At 46.1% G+C, this 19,344-nt stretch overlaps 1 protein-coding gene across 5 annotated transcripts in view; it reads right to left on the reverse strand.

The window, feature by feature from the left end:
* The window catches only part of LOC135904454 (peroxidase-like protein 2), a 77,980-nt gene that overhangs the window by 53,735 nt on the left and 4,901 nt on the right, over window positions 1-19,344 (reverse strand). For all 5 annotated transcript variants that reach the window (XM_065435270.1, XM_065435272.1, XM_065435271.1 and 2 more), the window contains exons 2-5: window positions 18,864-18,914; window positions 16,501-16,545; window positions 14,431-14,496; window positions 12,761-12,823 (exon numbers count right to left, since the gene is read on the reverse strand). In XM_065435270.1, the coding sequence (XP_065291342.1) occupies window positions 12,761-12,823; window positions 14,431-14,496; window positions 16,501-16,545; window positions 18,864-18,914 (225 nt within the window). The remainder of the gene's footprint in view (window positions 1-12,760; window positions 12,824-14,430; window positions 14,497-16,500; window positions 16,546-18,863; window positions 18,915-19,344) is intronic.

Consider the following 19,344-nt stretch of genomic DNA (forward strand, 5'->3'; position numbering starts at 1 on the left):
TGTACAATTCCAAAAAACAAAGTGATGTGCATAATATGTCGTACATTTCAGACAGAAAGTGCCGCCCTTTCACTTATAAGTGAAACAAAATGACGCAAATCTTTTGACCGGGTGCGTTGGAGGAAGAATAAACTTTATTAGTAGAAATGAGCCGACGGTAAAATCGTCCGAGGTGGGCGGCTTCCCTAGTCCAGGATGCCGTGGGCCTGAGCTGATAACTTGGCCCTGCTCACCAGGCGATGCTGGTCTTCAGGGCTCGAGCTTGTCAGCTGGGCCTCCCACTGCTCGACGGCTGGTCCGGTGATGGGCGGTGTCGATGGGTTTTGCTGACATTCCCATACCATGTGGTAGAGGGTATTGGGCCTAGAGCAGAAAGCGCATTTGTGGGTATAGCTCGTAGGGTACATCGCGTGTAGCAGGGTGCCGTGCGGGAATGTGCCGGTCTGTAGTTTTCGGAACATCACCGCCTCTTCTCTTGTCAGCTGGGGATGCGGGGGTGGATAGATCCTCCTACTCAGCCTGTAGTGGCTCAGGATATCGGCGTATCTTTTCGGGACGCTATCTTGTTGGTCTACCGGTGCTCGTGAACCTGGTGGGATAGCCCGGAGAATGTGATCTCGGGCAGCGGCATTAGCCGCTACATTACCCGCCAGGGACTCGTGTCCCGGGGCCCAGACAATGTACAGTTCAGGAAAATTGTCTCGTTTTTCAAGGATGCTCAGGGCTTGTTTGGAAATGCGGCCCTTTTGGTAATTTCTACATGCTGTTTGCGAGTCGGTGATGATTGTGATTAGTTCTTCCTCTCGCTGGCCCGTAGTGGCCGCCAGGGCTATCGCCGTTTCTTCCGCGCAGTCGATGTCTGTAGTGTTTAACGAGGCCGCAGCTACCTCTTGTCCTTGGCCGTTGATCACGCTGATAGCGTGGGCCGCTCTGTTCTTGTACTTTGCCGCGTCGGTGTATCGTACTTCTCCTTGTTTTGGTCCTTCGTAGGCCTTACGTAGAGCTTTCACTCTCGCTCGCCTCCTTTCTCTGTGGTATTCAGGGTGCATGTTTCTCGGGATGCTGGCCACCGTGATCTTCTCCCTCAGGGGTAGAGGAACCCGCTGTTTTGTAGACTCATATTCGACTGGGTAGCCCAGTCTTATTAGCATGTCCCTACCCGTGCTGGTGAGCTTGAGTCGCTCTATCTGGCTGGTCTTGTGGGCCTCTACAAGTTCCTCCCAAGTATTGTGTATGCCCAGGCTGAGCAGCTTCTCCGTCGACGTCGTCGGTGGAAGCCCCAGGGCCAGCTTGTAGGTTTTTCGTATTAGGGTGTTCAATCTGTCTCTCTCGCTGTTCTTGAGACCCAGGTACGGGGTGCCGTAAGTGACTCTGCTGATTATCAGGGCTTGTATTAATCTGATTGTGTCCTGCTCTTTCAGGCCGTGCTTTTTGTTTGTCACTCTTCGCACCAAGTGCGCGACTTGGATAACTGTCGCTTGCAGTTTTTTAATGGCGGCGAGACCGGCACCGTCCTTCTGGAAAGTGAGGCCCAGAATACGAAGAGTGTCCACCTTGGGTATGTTGACTCCATTTAGTGTCAACGTTGGGTCAGGTGTGTCCTGCGGAGGCCGCCCTCTTGTCCTCTTTTTGAGGATCAGGAGCTCCGACTTTTCCGGCGCGCATGAAAGACCGCAGTGGTGTAGATAATGCTCGGTCCTGTCGATGGCTTCCTGCAGGGCGTCTTGTTGTTCGCCCGCCGATCCCGTGCACGTCCACATGGTCAGGTCGTCTGCATACATTGCGTGACGGATACCCCTGATGTTCTCCAAGAGGTTCGGCAATCCCCTCATCGCTATATTGAACAGCAACGGGGAGATCACCGACCCCTGGGGGGTTCCTTTCTGCGGTACTGGGAACTTCTCGGTCCTGAGATTCCCCAGGCCTATGGTCGCCGTTCTACCCGTCAGGAAGTCCCGGACGTAGTTGTATGTCCGCCGTCCGCAGTTGGTATGTTGTAGGCTGTTTAGCACTGCTTCGTGTGAGACGTTGTCGAAGGCTCCCTTCACGTCGAGTGCCAGGATGGCACTCTTGTGGCATGTGCTGAGGCCATCGATGACTTCTTCTTTAAGCTGAAGTAGAATGTCCTGGGTGGAGAGGTTAGGCCGGAAACCGAACATAGTGTTCGGCAGGTGCCCACCTTCTTCCAGGTAGGGCGAGAGACGATTGTGGACCATGTGCTCGAAGAGTTTTCCCGCGCATGACGTAAGAGAGATCGGACGCAGGTTCTGTAGGTTGATGGGCTTGCCGGGTTTCGGGATCATCGTTACGTCCGCGTGCTTCCAGGAAGCCGGTATACTGCCCGTCTCCCAGCTTTCATTGATATACTTTAACAAACTCTCCGTCGCCCCGTCGTCCAGGTTACGGAGGGTCTTGTTGTTAATTTTATCCCTGCCGGGCGTCGTGTTTCTTGTGAGATTTCTTATGGCTGCCACGATCTCCGACTTGGTGAAAGGCTGGTCTAAATCCGGATTGGGTTCCCCCTCGTACTCCGGGTGAATGACTGGCTGCGTCTTCCGTTGTTGCTCGTCTCCGATGTATTTCGCAGTGATGGCTTCGAGCGCTTCTTCTTCGGTTCCCTGGAAGTTGTGTATAAGTCTTTGTATGTGTTGCCCCGTGACAGTTTTTGATTCCGTCTTCGCCAGAAGGGTCTTTAAAATGGCCCAGGTCTTTCGGTTGCTGAGGGTTCCCTGTAACTGGTCGCACACTTGATTCCAGTTCTGACGTCCGAGTTTTTCAGCATACTCCTCCGCCTGCCGCGAGATTGCGGCAATGCGGATCTTGAGTTTGCGGTTTCTCTTCTGCTTCTTCCATCTCTTCAAAAGTCCTCGCCTGGCCTCCCAGAGGTGAAGTAGGTGTGGGTCGACTTCGGGATTGTCCGCAGTGAGTTGGATGGTCTTTGTGTACTTGGTAACCAAGTCCATCACGTTCTTGGTCCACTCCTCGATGTTCTCTAGGCTGCTGGGGTGTTCATCTTTGCGGAAAGCAGGCCAGTCTGTAATTTTGGCTTGACCTAATCTCACAGGGGTTTTGTGGTGCATGATTTCGGTCTGGATGATATGATGGTCGCTGCCCAGAGTCTCGTCCAGTCTCGACCACTCGACTTGCCTGAAGCCAGTGGAGAAGGTCAGGTCTGGGCTGGTGTCTCTGGAGACACTGTTGCCGATTCTAGTTGGTATTAGAGGATCGGTCCACAACGTCAGCTGGTGGTGTTGTGCCGCGTTGTGCACGTCCATACCCTTCTTGTTGGTTGATCGGTAGCCCCAAGCCACGTGTGGAGCGTTAAAGTCGCCCACCACGAGAAGTTTCTGACCGTCGGTGACTTTCTTCACTTCTCTCAGTAACTTGTCCAAGTCCTTTAGTGTGTCGCGCGGAGGACTGTATACATTCAGGATGTAGAGGCTCTGCAGGGTTTTCTTGGGAGGAACCAGCTCAATCAGAGTGTGCTCGATTCTGTGGTTGATTTCGTGCTGCTGCGTCGTGTAGTGCTTCTTGATGAGGACGGCGGTCCTGGTCCTTCCTTGGGCAATGTGCGTTTTGTAGCCACGCATCGTAATATTATTTGTCTCTGTTTCCTGTAACGCGATGACGTCAGGTTGGTGTAGGGTGCATAGGTGAAGTAAATTTTGCCGTTTCCGATTTATTCCTCTGCAATTCCACTGCCAAATTTTGAGGGTTTCGGTCGCTTCTTTCTTCTTTGCTATTTTATTCGCCATCTTGGCTTCCCAGAGTCTCGTTCATCTGGGCTTCTCTGATGGGATATTTTGGCTTTTTCCTTGCCTGCTCTTTTTCCCTTTCTAGGATGGAGATGCGTTGGTTGAGCTCGTTGCCCATCTGGGTGATCTCCTGGCGGAGCGTTTGTAAGGCTGCTTGGACGGTGGCTGCCACAGACTTGCTTATGGTGTCGACGGCCTGAGCCAGTTCGGCTCGGAATTCATTTCTCAGTTCGGTCTTGTCTTCGGTTCGGGCCTTGTTCACCTTGTACTCTATTCCCGATTCTAGGTCCTCTATCGGGGGAGTATGTTCCCTCGGCGGCGTTGGCGTTATGGTCGATGTCTGCTGTTTTTGCAATTGCTCAATGAGATGTTGGAGCTTCCTCTCCAGGGCTTGTTCCCTGGCCTGAGCTCTTTTGTCCCGTTCCTCCTGACGTCCTTCTTGCTCTTCTAGACGCTTCATGAGATCTTCATTCCGCTTCATCAGGTCGGCGTTTTGCCTTCTGAGGGAGGCGATGGTTTCCTCGTATCTCGAATTTCGCTCTTGTGTCGGCAGTGAGGGAAATTGGTCGGTTGTCGACTTGGAACTGGCTATCACTTCCGCCCAGCTGATCTTCTGCTGTTCTTGCTGTGGCTTACTTGTTCGATATTCCGAGGAGCTTGAACTTGTCTCCCTTGTTATAGGTGGTTGTCGGCCTCTTGATTTACTTCTCTCCCTCACGTACAGGGGTGGGGGTCTTGGCTTGAGCCTTTTCTCGCACTCCTTGCTTGCCGTCTCGTGAGGTAGCCCACATAGTTTGCACTGCAACTGGCAATCATGATCTGTTTGTGGGTTCTCCACCCCGCACCTGTTGCAAATGTGTTTGTCTGGGTTGGGGCATACGTCCTGCCGGTGGCCGATTTCTCCGCAGGCCTTGCAATACTGTACCGATCTGCGGTATGGGCGGCAACGTGTGTACGAGCCGGCCACCTTCACATAGAAAGGGATGTGCGGACCTTCGAAGGTGATAACTGCTGAGGTGGATTTGCCGAGCATCCTCGCATGCAGGATGCCACAGTTGTTGGCTGCCAGCAGTTCCGCAAGTCGTTTCTCCGTCGTACACGCAGTGATGCCGTGCACGACTCCACGTACTGTTCCTGGGAGCGGTTTGATGTACGGCGTCATCTCGTATGTGGCCGCCCCAAGTTCGATGCTGTTGATGGAACCGAGTTTCAGTGCGTAGTCCTCGTCTGCGGTGCTGGCAATTATCAGGTTCTGCTTCCACTGCGTTTGGATGGTTACGTTCGCGCAAAATTCTTTGAAAGGGGAACCACTTGCCCTTGCAAGTCCTTCGGTGATCTTCTCGTCCGGCCAGCTTGACAGTTTCATGCCGGTTCTTGGTCGGTATACCACCTTGTAATCATTCTCTGGCAGCGGCGGCGTCACGCGTCGCGGCGGTGGCTTGCCGTTGGTTCGGCTTCCCTGATCTTGCTGCCGTTGGTGGTTGCTGGTGGCTTGCATGCTTGCTTCTACTCTCGGGTTGCTCCTCGCGTTAAATCTCGCTCCTCGAGATTTAAATTGTAATGTTGGCACAGGTTTAAGAGATGTGGAAGAGTGTTTCTGAGCATATGTTGTCCGTAACCTGTTCTGAATGAATGTATGTGCCAAATATCGGTGTTTCTGGTTGCGTAGGCGAAATTTCTTTTCTGCAGTGATGCCAGTTTTGCAATGAACGAGACGTTATTTTTGACCTCTGTAATGTATTTAGTTATTAGGCGGTATGCGTACAGATCATGAATTGGCATTATGTTGTCTTTCATATTACGTGCAAAGAGTTTGTATAAGCGCTGCAGTGGTTTCCTTCGACCGGCTTCCTCCTTTGTAACAAGGAGGAAAATAAACTTTACTAAATAGTAATGACTCAGATGTAGTTCGTCACTACCACGGCCCTACATCAGTTGAAAGCAGTTGGCGAGGTCCCATCGCGCCTTAGAACGCCGTGGAGATCCTTTTAGGGTCAACTGTGTATTACACTCTAAGAAAAAGTTTACACCCTTTGGGTCTTATCTTGTCCCACGACAATAATGGTCAGCTGTCTTTCCTGTATTTCCTTTCTTTAACTCTGCGAGCCCGGTACGTCTAAGTCACGAACGGCATGCACGTTACCAGCGTGACACAGCACTTTCGACAGGAAAGTAGAGAGCACTGAGTCTTCAAGAAAGGTGCTGCATTGGCCGCACCGATGTGCCCCATAACTTCCTGCCGTAAAATTTGGGATGTATTATTGTCATTAACATCCTCTTTAGGTAAGCTCTCATTCTATCGCTCTCTCTCTCTCTCTCTCTCTCTCTCTCTCTCGGCGATAATGAAAATGGTGCCTAGTTCATGAGGATCATCTTCCTCCGAAGCTGCACATTTCTTAGCATCCGTCTTCAGATGTAGCTGATCCGATAACATAAGCGCCGCCGTTCAGGCGAACCGGTGAATAATGGTAAATATTAAGTAATAATTTTGATGAAATCATCACGGGTTATAAAACTATCAATAAACGACTAACATCAAGTACGTGAGCGGGATCACTGGCGCAAACAATAAATTCGCAAATAATACTGCCGAGTAAAAAACTTCCAGTATGCTTCACTTCTTTAAAGATGTCATTTATTCCAGTCGTACAATCTCGCAGCACTACTTCGCTCTTTAACAGCGAAGCTCTTCTAGGTCGACCCTTCGCCGGCCGGCGTCCGGTGTGACTCAGTGGGGCAGATCGCGCCCCGGGGGAAGGGGGAGAAGATGGGGTATAGAAGTTGGTGTTTCGCCGGCGCGCGCCCTTCCGCCCCATGAATTCCGCTCAGCGCGAGCGGCAGCGGCAACTCGCACGAGAGCTGCAGCGCCGACGTTGCGCAAATCCCGAAATTCGAGAGCGAGAAACGCAAGCAAAGCGCCAGCGGAGGGAAGCCGCTAACCGTCGAGGATCGAGAACGGGGAGCGCTACCTAAGCGCCGGTGGAGGCAAGCCAACCCCCCCTTTCATGAGCAGGCAACACAAGCCAAGCGCCAGCAGAGGCAAGCTAACCCCCAACTTCGAGAGTAGTAGGACGAGCAGAGACGTCGACGCAGAGAGATTCCTCCCACGGAGGGTGCCGATGGACAGTTCAAGGGAGCATTGCTCGACCGTGAGTGCGGCCACAGCTGCGAGATGCAGGATAGACTGTGGTTGAATCACAACCTCACTCAACTTAAGAGTGCGCGCAATCCGGAAGCGAAGCTGGAATCTAGCAAATCGACGCAACGAGACGAAAGGATTTCATGAGAATCGCTCCAAACATGAGCTCTAACTTTAGGAAACGACCACCAGCTTGGTTGTTTTCACAGCTTTCACTGCGTGAAACTGGCTTTCCTCTTTAATTTATAAATATAGTGACCGAAACAATTTATTAATCATAAAGAGATATTTCTCACCTTCGCTCCTCTCAAAATATTAAAGCACATCATATTCATGCACTCCGTAAGTAAACTCGATGGCAGCAATTTGTTTGCCTCTTCGAGACACATGTATCGGAAGTATTTCTCGTGCGATACTCAGCTGTCAGCGTTCACTATTATTTAGACAGCTATCTCGGCTGTTTTCATTACTGACCCTTTTTACTCACTTCTCGAAAGCGTTCTACAAAGTCAATCATAACTTACTCCTTCATAAACTCAATAGAAAAATATTGAGTCAATGTAACTAAACTCCAATGAAGATACTAAACTCGAGAACACCCGTGAAGAAACAATCTAGATGATGCTCCTTAAAACTTCATTTGTGATTTAACTTGCATGGGACAGCCTTGGGAATATAATTATTTTAGAGGGCCATTCAAAAACAAAGGCTCAGGTGCCACCCAAAACAGTAGCAACTGGTCTGACGACGAATATAACGATGCCATAAAACTGAGGGTGCTGGCGACGAGAGTACGGCGACGGCGACAACAATGACGTGATGACGATAACGCTTCAGACATCGTGTAGCCGGAATTGTGGAACTTCTTCTCCCAAGGAAGCGCGATGATGTCCCACGTGATGATTATATCTGTGATGGAGGCCAGCAAAATTGCTCGATTATTTATTGACATCCCCTTTGAAACGGCGCGGTGCCAAATGGTCACCCAGCCTGCTTTAGTTAATGAAGTATGCTAGGCATGCTTCTCATTTTAGCATTCTTGTTTACATCTCCTTAATCCTTTTTCTCTTCCTGAGAACTTCGCTATATACCTTGTAATGCTACCTGTGCCTGTACAGGTTCCGGTCGCATCAATCTCTTCCCTGCTTTTTTTCCACCAATGCTCTAAACATCTCTTGCTCATCTCGACTGCTGACCAGTGGATGGTTCCGTCCCCTTTGAATCGAAGCGCTTCTGGAAGGTGCACGCTACTTCCGCGGGTCTTACTGGACAAATCCCTTCGCATTCCATAAGGATGTGCTGAGTGGTTTTACGGGTGAAGAAAAACCAGACAGACGCTAGTACCTGGTGTCCCCCAAATATAGTTTTAGCCGAGCCCGATCAATCAAGCGGAAGCCTGATTCCGCCGATTCCACTGCTCGCGCACCGTCAGTGTGCTGGGCGTGTCCTCGTCGTCTATTGCGACCGGAACATTGTGGCACGTAGTAGTGCGCTGCAGTCTTTTGCTGCAGGATGCACGTACCTCATCTTGTTGCGAATGTTTGCTCCGGTAGGGCTTTGTCCTTCGGCAACCAGCTCGAGCCTTAAATAGCGAGGCATTGCCCTTGTGTTACCTGAGATTTTCCATTCTAATTTCTTTCTTCCATTTCTTGTAAATCTCCATAAACATTTGTTTCCATTCTTTCCATCCAATTACAGGTTTTAGTATGGATAGCATGATTGAAGAATTAATTACATGTGCGTAAATGTCATGAAATAAAAATACTGTAACACAATCTCGTTGATAACTGATAAAGTAACAGCGTAGGTGACGTGACCAACACAGTATAATTTGCTAACACGAATGTATATGTGAGGCAGAAACAGGCAAAATGGTATGGCAATGAAAATGAAATGAAGGCCCCGTGAAAGAATGGTTGTGAGTATGGACTTGGCATCAGTATTCCACAGAATGTAATCTTTGAGTATTTTCTTGAATTCGTGAATTTTAAGTGTTTCTATGTCTAAAGTATAAACCCCATGCAAGCGATCTTGCACGCGACAGCGACAAGCGACGCGATGAAGATGGCTGTCGCGTTCGCTCGTCGCCTACAAGTTGCACCCCATGCGAGCGATGACTTTGAGCGATGTCTCCCCAGTGTTTCCGGTATGAGGGCAGCAATATAGGCGCCGAAACTAGTGTGACGCGTGCTTTATTACCTTAAGTTGATGCGTTTTACTGTAAAAAGCAGCACAAAATATTTCTGAAAGTTTTGCAGTAGGTTCTTATCCTTGCACGTATAAAAATTCAATCGTTTGCTCGTTCCCTGCGACAATCGGAAGTACTTGAGTTATGTACATCCAGTTCCGGCTTCGCGCTATTGGCTAGTCGCTCATAGCACTTCCGGGCGACGAGCGATGAATTCTAGATTTGCAGAACCGAGCGATCGCGCGACAAGACCGAGCGATCTGGTCACGCGACGGCCCGATCCGTCGCTCGAAGCCGTCGCTCGTCGCTGTCGCGCACTAAATCACGCTCATGGGGTTTAGCCTTAATGGTAGTGTGGCGTGTTCCAGAATGCGATAGATGAAAAATGGACGCTCTGTTTGCAATAATTAGTATGTATTTTGGGTAAAATGAAGTTCTTATTTATTGCAACCCTGGTAATATTAGTATTTAAATAAATAATGATTAGTTCGTAAAAGATATGAGGCGTTGTTGTTATATGGGCTAAATGCAATTATCCTAAAAGCCTGATTCTGTTGGATTTGCAATGGGTTTAAATGGGTTACGTAAGTGTTTTCCCAGCAAGTAACGCAGTAGTTAATGTGGGAATGTATAAATGAAAAGTATAATGATAGTAATATTTTATGGTCAAACATGTTTTGTGCTTTTAGAAGTACCCTAATCCCGTAGGTAATCTTCTGTTTTAGTTTGCTCAAGTGTTCAATAAATTTAAGAGGTCTGTCTACTTCTATGCCAAGATAATTACATGGAAAACTTGCAGGGATAGGACTTGCGCCCAAAGAGATAGGAGGAATGGAGTGAAGTGTTCGTTGGTGGGAAGTGAATACAACAAATTTTGTTTTCGATAGGTTTATTTGTAGCTGGTTAGTATGGCACCACTCCTGCAGGCTGTGTAAATCGCCATTATGGTTAGATAGCAAAATTGTAATACATTTATCGGAATTATAGATAGTAGTATCATCTGCATAAAGTATACATTTCGAAGAGGACAGGTAGTTAGGCAGATCTTTGACGTATAAAGAGAATAAAAGCGAACCCAATATGGAACCCTGCGGCACGCCAATATTAGTGAACACGGTTTTAGAATGAACGCCTGTAATGGTTACTACCTGCATTCTGTCTGTTAAGTAATTTTGTAGTAACAAAAGTGCTGGGCCGGTAATTCCTAAGGATTCAAGATCATAATTCCCTATTTATCTGTGCTAAACATAAGGCCTAGATTTTTTGCTGCGTTACCAGACGTAAAAGGCTCGAAATGCCTTTTGCCGCTTCCTGTATAGTTAGGCTGAGTTAGTGTCTGAGGCATCCGATTAACCAATGTGATGTCGTATTATTGCCTTCAAATAAAACGCTGCTATCTTAAACTTCAATCTTATTCGCAACCAGGTTATATTTACACATTTCATTGCAAACATACTCAAATGACAATGCTCCGGCCCCGGAGCACGTGAGCTACTGTCCTCTGTTAGATATGGAGCTGTTTCCTGCGATTACTTCGAGTTCCCCAAACCACATCGGATTGCAGCACAGCTAATTGAGGAATGCAGAAGCAGGAAAGCGCATTCCAGAGGAGACACGTGCAAACAAGTTTGCGGCCCCCAGGTCGTGTGCCGCCGGGATTAGAAGGGGCCCTGGGACAATGGAGCTCAATCGTCCCCCTTCGCCTTTGAAGAAGGCATTTGCCACCGCTGCGGAGCCGAGTCACTGGAAGCAGGTGGGCCCTTGTACAATGGAGCATGAGCGCCCCCCTCCTTCTCCATCTTAGAAGAAGTGGGTTGCACCACTGCGAGGCAAGACCGCAGAGAGCCGCCGGGTGTGACAACGCGATACGGGCGCCAACCATTGGCTGAAAGTGGCGTCATCGGAGCGGACTCTCCTATTGGTCGAACATGACGTGACTTCCAGTGCTCGAAGGGTTTATAAGACGCCTTCCAGAGAGACCTGAGCATTCTGGGACAGTCCCTGATTCCCTGATTCCCGGATTCACCTCTCTCGAACTTCTTGCCGCGGGCCGCAGCGTCCGAGTTGCTGCCGGCCCGTAATGACTGTACAAATGTTACTTGTCGCTCACCTCTCTGTACATAATGTAGAATAAATACTCCCAAGTTTTGATTTTCATCCCGAAGTCCGTCCTTCAACCCATACACCTCCTAGAAGAAGGATCACCACCCCCTCTCAGCGCCTTTACCCTCTGAACGCCTGACGTGTTTTAGGTATAAAAGGTGCGGCTGCGTAAAGATTTGGCCAACCGGCCAAACTGCAGTCCAGCTGTGAGGCAATAAACCAGCCAATATTACGAAGAGCACGCTGTTCAAAAGATCTGCTGAAGTTCGCGCTTGCAGCACGGCGAGTAGTACCTTTTTGAGTCGTGATTACTACCATGTCATTATGACCATGTACCAAATTAGATGTGACGAAGGCATTCGAACACTGCATGTTTCTTTTTACTGTCCTGATCGAGTTGTGCAAAAAAAAAGTGACGAATAGGTTAAGAAGAAAGCAGTTCGGCAATTTGACTTCGTTAAGAAGGGCACTTTCTATTGGTGGCTCTACTTTAAGCTATAAAATCTATCAACATTCGGCAAGATTATTGTATGACTTCTGCGTAAAGTGCCTCGCTGCACTGCGCGGCTTTCGCCGTCCCGCACCGAATGTGAGTGCCTAAATTATAGTAGTGATCCTGCTATTGAATAATAAAATTAAACCAAGAATTGGGTCACAGTAGAACTTCACATAAAGGCCCGATTGAAAGCAGCGCATGTTGTAGTTGCTGCTGTTGTAGTTTCACTTGCTGACGCGCCCATTCAGAAAGTAAAAAAAGAATATACACATGGACACATCACCAGCAACAGAAACTCGGGAAAAGGCTGTTACCAAATTCTAGAGCTAGATATTAAGAGCAAGCATTACCTCGAGTGCTCCTATCCAAATTCATGCAAAAGAAGAATCCATTTTTCTCGGGAACCACGGCGCCAAATTTGTCAAGGTTTGTTGGATTTAAAAGACAAACTTAAAATCTAGTGACTTTTTGTTTCGAATGTTTTATTTAGGTCGTTGATTTTTCAGTAAAAATTGGCAGAAATCGCAAATTTTCAGAATACGAAACTATCAAGTTCACCACTTGGTAACTCAGCAATGAAGAATGATATCACAATTCTGTGAATTGCATCTAATAGTGCATGTAAAGCAAAGAAAATGGATATCTAACATCTGAATCTCAAAATATTTGGTAATATGAAAATACAGCTTTTGAAGAACCCTTATACACAACGTAACGAATTCACGTAAGAAATAAATTGACATACTGAATTTGTCCGCTTTGAATGATCTAATGAATGCCGTTTACAGAATGTTTAACTTCGTGCTTCTATTTTTTCACTTCCGAGTTTTCGAAAATTTCTTTAACAACATTCAGGCTCTAAATCGAAATTCCGCTTCCAGCAGTCACTAGAATTTAACTTGCTGTCTCAAACCTAACAAATTTCATTAAAATCGGTCCATGGGTGTCTCAGAAAAGCGTTTCTGAGTTTTACATGTATTTGAATAGGTAGCGTCGGAGTCGGGCCCAGAGCTAAATCTTCCTCTTAAACACAATCATATTAAGCATCAATTTCTGAAGGAGGCAGCAGCTGCACTTACCTGAATTCTGTGAACCACTCCCGTGCGGTTTTAGCTTAGTTTCCTTCTTCCGGGGCCCTCGCCCTAAATATGTATACAGAAAGTGAATATGTCGCACACTTACAATCTATAATTTCTGCAAGTCAATCGTGCACTGAAACAAAGTGTTAAGCGATTGTAAACGTGCTCTTAGAAGCGCGGCATTACAGGGAAAAAAGTGCTTGTGGTTCAGCAGCACCACGTTCATGTGCACACTTTAAAGTTTGCGTGAATTTTGAAAACATTCTGTTTTTGCTCACATGAGAGTCAAGCAACTCCAGTGTTAATTGCTATATCTGGCCTGTTCGAGTTCCGTGACTAGGCCATGTCATTCTACGCCGATGCTGGTACGGGCATTTCTGCTATTAAACAGGAGCTTTCAAGGACACCAATTTCGACAAAAGGTTATATCCTACAAAATTTTCTGTCTATGATAACCATTCAGTACATTGAATGCAATCTAATAAATTGCAGTAAAACCTGTGGTATCCTACAAATTCTATTCCCACCTGCCCGAAGCCCTTGCGGGGTTTCACGTTCTCGCTGCGCCAATGGCACTCATATGTGATGGTCTGGATCGGCGTAGAGTGTTCTCGTCTATTTATTTTGCCTGCTTATTCGTTTGTTTTCATACGAGGAAAAATCACGCTGCAATTTCAATTTTTGTCAAACGGCTAGTACTTCAAATAAAAGAAGAAGCATTCAGGTGCACGTATAGACCCCCATTTCAAAAGTTTGAACATTCTAGATGTTTTTCCTCACATTGACTAGCACGCGCCACACTTCCTGATGACCGTCATGACACAATTAACGTCATCGCCACTGGAATCGTGCGCAATTTTTCAGGAAGAGCAATCACGTACTGAAGACAGCAGTCCTCCTGTAGATAGAAGTGTGAGTGCATTTCCAGTATTTGAACGACAGATCAGATATCGTTCTTTCGAACTTGACACTCCGAGGCAGTTCAAAAGGTTCCAATGTCCGTAGGCTTTTTTTTTTCATTATATGCCCCAACTTTAAATGTTTTAAAATCAAATGTTACATAAATGATATTGTGCATGATAAAATGGTGCTGGGGCATGCCTCGAATGCAATTTTTAGTTTGACAATAAGTAAATAACTAAGTCCCACATGCAAGAATATTTACATAAATAAAATAGATCACTGAGAATGATGCGTGTTTAAAGCCATGCAACACCGGCCTGGCGCCATCTTTGACTTCCGCGCTGGTGTGTCTGTCTCTTGCACCAAAACAGCCGTTTCAGAGGCTGATTTGGAAAGCCCTGCTCCTTGCATCAACTCAAGAAAACGGACATATTTGAATCCGGGAAACATGAGCAATCTTTTATTTGCTAAAATATATATTTGTTTATCCTTTCCATAACGTTTCCGCAATTATTGCAGGGTAGCAACGTGAGTGTAACGATCATGGCACTTTGTTATGCAGCGGCAAAGTATATGTAACAGTAGCTCGTGAAACCAACACAGAAAAGCGCGTGCTCATCGAGGAGCACAAATTGGTGCATATACATTGCGCTGTGGTCTACGCAGTAGCGGCCACTGCAAAAGCGCTTGCCGTAGCTGTATTCTTGTCGTAACCATCCCAGCCGTTTCTTCCTATGAATAAATCATAGATTGTTAGGTGCACTTACCAGTTTTACCCGGTTTCTTCGGGCCAGGTTTCTTCGGGCCTCCTCGGCCGGGTTTGCCTCGATTACCTTGAAGAATATAAACAGCTTCGGTTTTACACTATACTTACAAACTTTTTAATATAAATAAGTATACTGAATATATTTATTTTAAGAGGCAATGAGGACCATGTATGAGTGACAAACACAGAAAGTTTGAAGTGTGTTTACAGTCTTTATAGTCGTTGTAGCAAGCCCCTTATACAAGAGCTCCGGAGTTTTACAAGCTTGTTTTGCTAAATATGTAAGGTTCCCCAATGTATTGAAAGAATTAAATATGCTAAGGAGTTCACATTCTAAGTGAATAGAAAGAATCCTAATAGTTATTGTTGTAAACAATGTTTCAAGGGCATCAAATTAATTTGGATGGTAAGACCGCTGCTATATTGATTTGATGCTCTTGAAACTTTGTTTACAACAATATCTATTAGGATTCTTTCTATTCACTTATAATGTGGACTACGTAGCGTATTGAATTCTTTCAATATATTGGGGAAACTTACATGTTTAGCAGAAGAAGCTTGTAAAGCTCTGGATGGTAAGACCACTGCTCATTTACGAGGCACTTCTTGTACAGGATATAACGTGTCTCTAGTCCGCAGTGTTCTAGTGGCCATCCAGACGAAGATGTGCATCATCTTCTTCTCAGAGAGAGAGAGAGAGAAAGGCAAAGGAAAGACAGGGAGGTTAACCAGAGATTATCTCCGGTTGGCTACCCTGTTCTGGGGGAAGGGAAAGGGGATGCAATAGGTGAGAAAGAAAGAAGGATAAAAAAACGAAAAAAAAACTAAGCACACACACGCACGTACACACGAACTATTCCTGTGGGCACTGTCAAGCAACCCGCAAAGGCATTCCTAGTCTTACGCAGAGTCACCGTACAGTCCTGCGCCACACAGTGTACTGTCACAATTTGTCAGAAAGTCCCGTGTCTTTCAAGTATCGCAGCAGCGCCTTCATAGCGGATCGCGCTGATGTTCGCGTAGGCCAGGTTCCAAGGATCTTGTCTTCTGTCATAGGGCGCTTGTCCAGTTTGTTTAAGGTGGCTGAGAGGACAGTTCTTTGTGGGTTAAAACGAGAGCACTGACAAAGAAGATGCTCGATCGTTTCGTTGCACCCGCAGAAGTCACACAGTGGGCTGTTGGCCATTCCGATAAGGAAAGAGTAGGCATTTGAATCTTCTTCTCAAGTGCACGAAATACGATCCACAAAGAAGGGTATACTGTAAGCCAATCTGTTGATATTAGACAGAAGACCATTCACCCTAAATAAGATACTTGGCTAATGGCCAACTGCGGGACTTCAGAAAAGAGGACTTCTTGATCTGAAAAAGATTTTAGAGGACACCAGCATTTTGGGAAAATATAAACTTTCAGATGATCCTAATAAGCTAAATCAGTAACATAAATGTTGTTCTGGGCTCGAAATTGATTTATGTGGTGATCGCAACTTTTACACAATATGTATAATTCTGTCCTGTACTTACAGTGTAATACATATGTTGTGTGTTTTGACTGTTCAAAATATCTGACTTTATAAATGCGTACGTGTACTGACCTCATGCACAAAACTTTGCGATTCATCTACTGCTGCACTGTATATTTTTTTATTCACCCAATGTTCTAGTGAGTGGGATATTTTGTGTCACTATTCTCCCTTTTTACACAAATTTCTTTCCTTTGCCAAGTGACAAGAAGTATCCGGTGCCACCATAAAGCGCCAACCTCTCCTAATATTCTTTCAATACAGAAAATACCGCTGCTAGTGCGGATGCCCCAAATAACATGCACGCTACAATTATCTTTGAGTAAACAAACGGTAACGTCAATATGTTATTGTTTAGAAAGTCGTCTGAGTAGCCAAACCTGATTGGCAGTCGTATGCTACTTATAGACCTAAAACATTACGGCAGGCTTTCATTTAGCAACGAGCGAATTTATTCCCCCGAAGTTAAGACCCAACCAAGGGTGGAAAAAAAGCTTTAGGGCAGCTGGGAAAGAGCGCTTATTTGATTTAGCTGATTAACCTACTCACCAGTTGCGTGAGACCCAGGCTTACGGATGGTGTGTTTAGGTCCTTCTAAAAACACATATAAATACACATAATAATCATGCTGATCTTACAAACATCATATGTGCGATGATACTCGATGCAATTCTCGCATAAGTTCCTCATAAGAAAGAAATGGCCGTGTACGTTCAGCTGTGCCGTGCTACCGCCGTATTTGTGTTTTTCTTTCATTCTTCTCGCGAAAGCATATTTTGAAAGCTTTAAGCCGATACCAGTTTTGCAGGGTAGTACAGGCCAGTTAAATAATTTTGGCGATGCAATGACTCGCCTAATAACTCCGCCAATTGTATCACTTCTCAAGTTTCAGATCCGTATGCATATCGCATGTGCGGATTAAGTAACTGAATGTGGTGCCTTATTAATAAATTTGAATGCAATAAATATGGACTAATAAACCAATGTTTATCCCACAGGTAGCAGCGTCCAGAGGGAGCAATGCGCTGCTCCACCTCATTCCGACCCATGATCTCCGAGATTTGTTCATAAAGAGAGAACAGCCCACGAGGCGGATGCTGTCGCTTGTGCCGCGCCCATCTTCCCCATTTGGTCTAATGCAGCACTGTCTATTATTTGAACGAAACAGTGGTCGATGTATTTACCCAGACTATATGCAACTGCGTAAATGCCGCAACTGTGGCATGGTATAACGCACGCCTTAACAGGTGCGAATGTGTGCGCCAGAATGCCATCTTGTTTTACGTCATTCACGGTTCATTTTCATTTAATAGATATGCGCCCAACATAATGCCCTAATGCGCAGTTACGCTGTTATCTTCATATGTAAACATCTTGTAGCGGAAAGCATGCGGCTACACTTCTAGGAAAATACGAGCGTCATTATGACGGTGGCAATGCGCGAGCCGCGAAGAGTTGCAAGAGGTCACGTTTTATCTCCTCCCAGCGAATACGCTTGCGACGTACTTCTGGCCGATTATCACGTGCCTTCGACCTAGATAACTGGAAAGCGGTCAATCCTGTGATGCCGTCCAGCGCCATTAAGAATCATTGCTCAGGCTTTTATTTCAATTTTATCGAATAAATGTTAATACTACTTTATTTCTTAGCCAAAAGCAATGACTGCGAAAGCTGAGGCAGGTAGGACTAGGACCAATTGCCGAGGATGCGTTTAGAAATAGAGAAAGATGTACGCAAGCCTTCTGTCGTGGTCGTGCATTTATCAGCATCACTACGCGTTTCGATCCTCTCAAAAGGTGAGCACTCGGGAGCGAATGAGAAATAAAAAGGTAATAATTGTTTCAGGACTCTACGTCTACGGCTTTAAACACTTCAACGCATTTGCGCGTATGTTTGCGTAATTTATAGTATCCAAGCCAATGACACGACAAGCCGCCTTTCTGCTACCATAGCTGCATGGTTTCACGTTAGTACGTTCGATAACATTCCGTAAGAACAGCCAATGCACAAAAAACTGCCGAGATAATTCGTAATTTTTTTTATATTTGGATATCAATTAAAGCTAAAGTCTGCACTATGCCATTTCAGTGAAAGGGCCGACAAACCAGAATTTGCTACGCGTTTGACTTGAAGATGGCAGGCTCTGCGCCGCCACTGCGGCGTTTCTGCGTCGTTGGGACACCAGATGGCTGATGGGAAACTTCACCGTCAATCACTTGTGGGGTAAAACATATCTAAATGCATTCACAGTAACGTTCACCTTAATTGTGGTGCCTGGAGAGACGCCGGAAATGTGGCAATACCTCAGTCATCTCGTTTCCGCATAATTAGTTCGCCACGCACATTCAAGACCCACCGTGCCTTTGTCACGAGGCTGCCACATTTTGCTTATGCAACCGATGGCCCGGTGTGTTTCTCATTTCAAAAGTATCCATTTAATTGCTTGAAAGCTGTCGTGTGGGTAAAACAAAGCTATTAAAAACAAGGCGATTTACAAACAATATTCCGTGAACAGCCTCACTGTAACATAATGCTCATGATATAATTCTAATGTATTGTTCAACAAATCCTAATTTTGAGCTCATACTATGTAATGCACCTAACAGCAAGGTGCCGCACATCAATTACTTCTTTAGCATCGGCAGGCATATGTACTGATCATATTATGTGAAAATCAAGAACATTATAAGTAGTAGTTATGCAGCTTCAAAACGAGCCCTCCTTTTCTGTTGGGACGAAAGAACAGCAAGGCATGGATAAGCATATCTTTATATCATATAACTGAGTGGTGTGAACTTTTCGTGCAGCAACCCACGCAGCAGGTGTATTTCCTGTTCAAGCAATCCTATAGCAGTTGTCAGGTGTTAGTCAACGATCTGACCTTGTTTGCAGGCGGTGCCAATCGTACTCACTCGGATTCCGCCGCAATGGTCGGGCTTTTGCGGCAAGCCTGCCTGCTGTACCTGAATAATATAAAGAAACATTTGTCACACATATAGTGCGCCTAATTTGAACGTTGTTAATATCATCGAACATTCTATGGCGAAGATTAGCCTAATTTCTCAACTTGATCTGTTGTTCTAACACAAAGCTCACTAAATTCAACTCCGCTCCGTATTGCGGTGGTTCTCTAGACATTATTATACTTTTTGATGGGAGCTACTCAGAACGCATACAAGTCGATCGTGCTTTATGGTGTTGACAAGCTTGCACGAACGAACAAGACGTTTCCAACACGTAGAATGCATCCATTCTATAAATTTCAGGGGAAAGATGCCGCCATTTATTTATTCGCAAGGAACTTGCGAACGCGTGAACTTGTATAACACATAAACTTGGAGTAAACTGCAAGTGCTATGCAGCGCAAGAATAACAGCAACGCGTTAAGATGCA

This window comes from Dermacentor albipictus, chromosome 7 (assembly GCF_038994185.2).
Source record: "Dermacentor albipictus isolate Rhodes 1998 colony chromosome 7, USDA_Dalb.pri_finalv2, whole genome shotgun sequence".
Lineage (NCBI taxonomy): Eukaryota > Metazoa > Arthropoda > Arachnida > Ixodida > Ixodidae > Dermacentor > Dermacentor albipictus.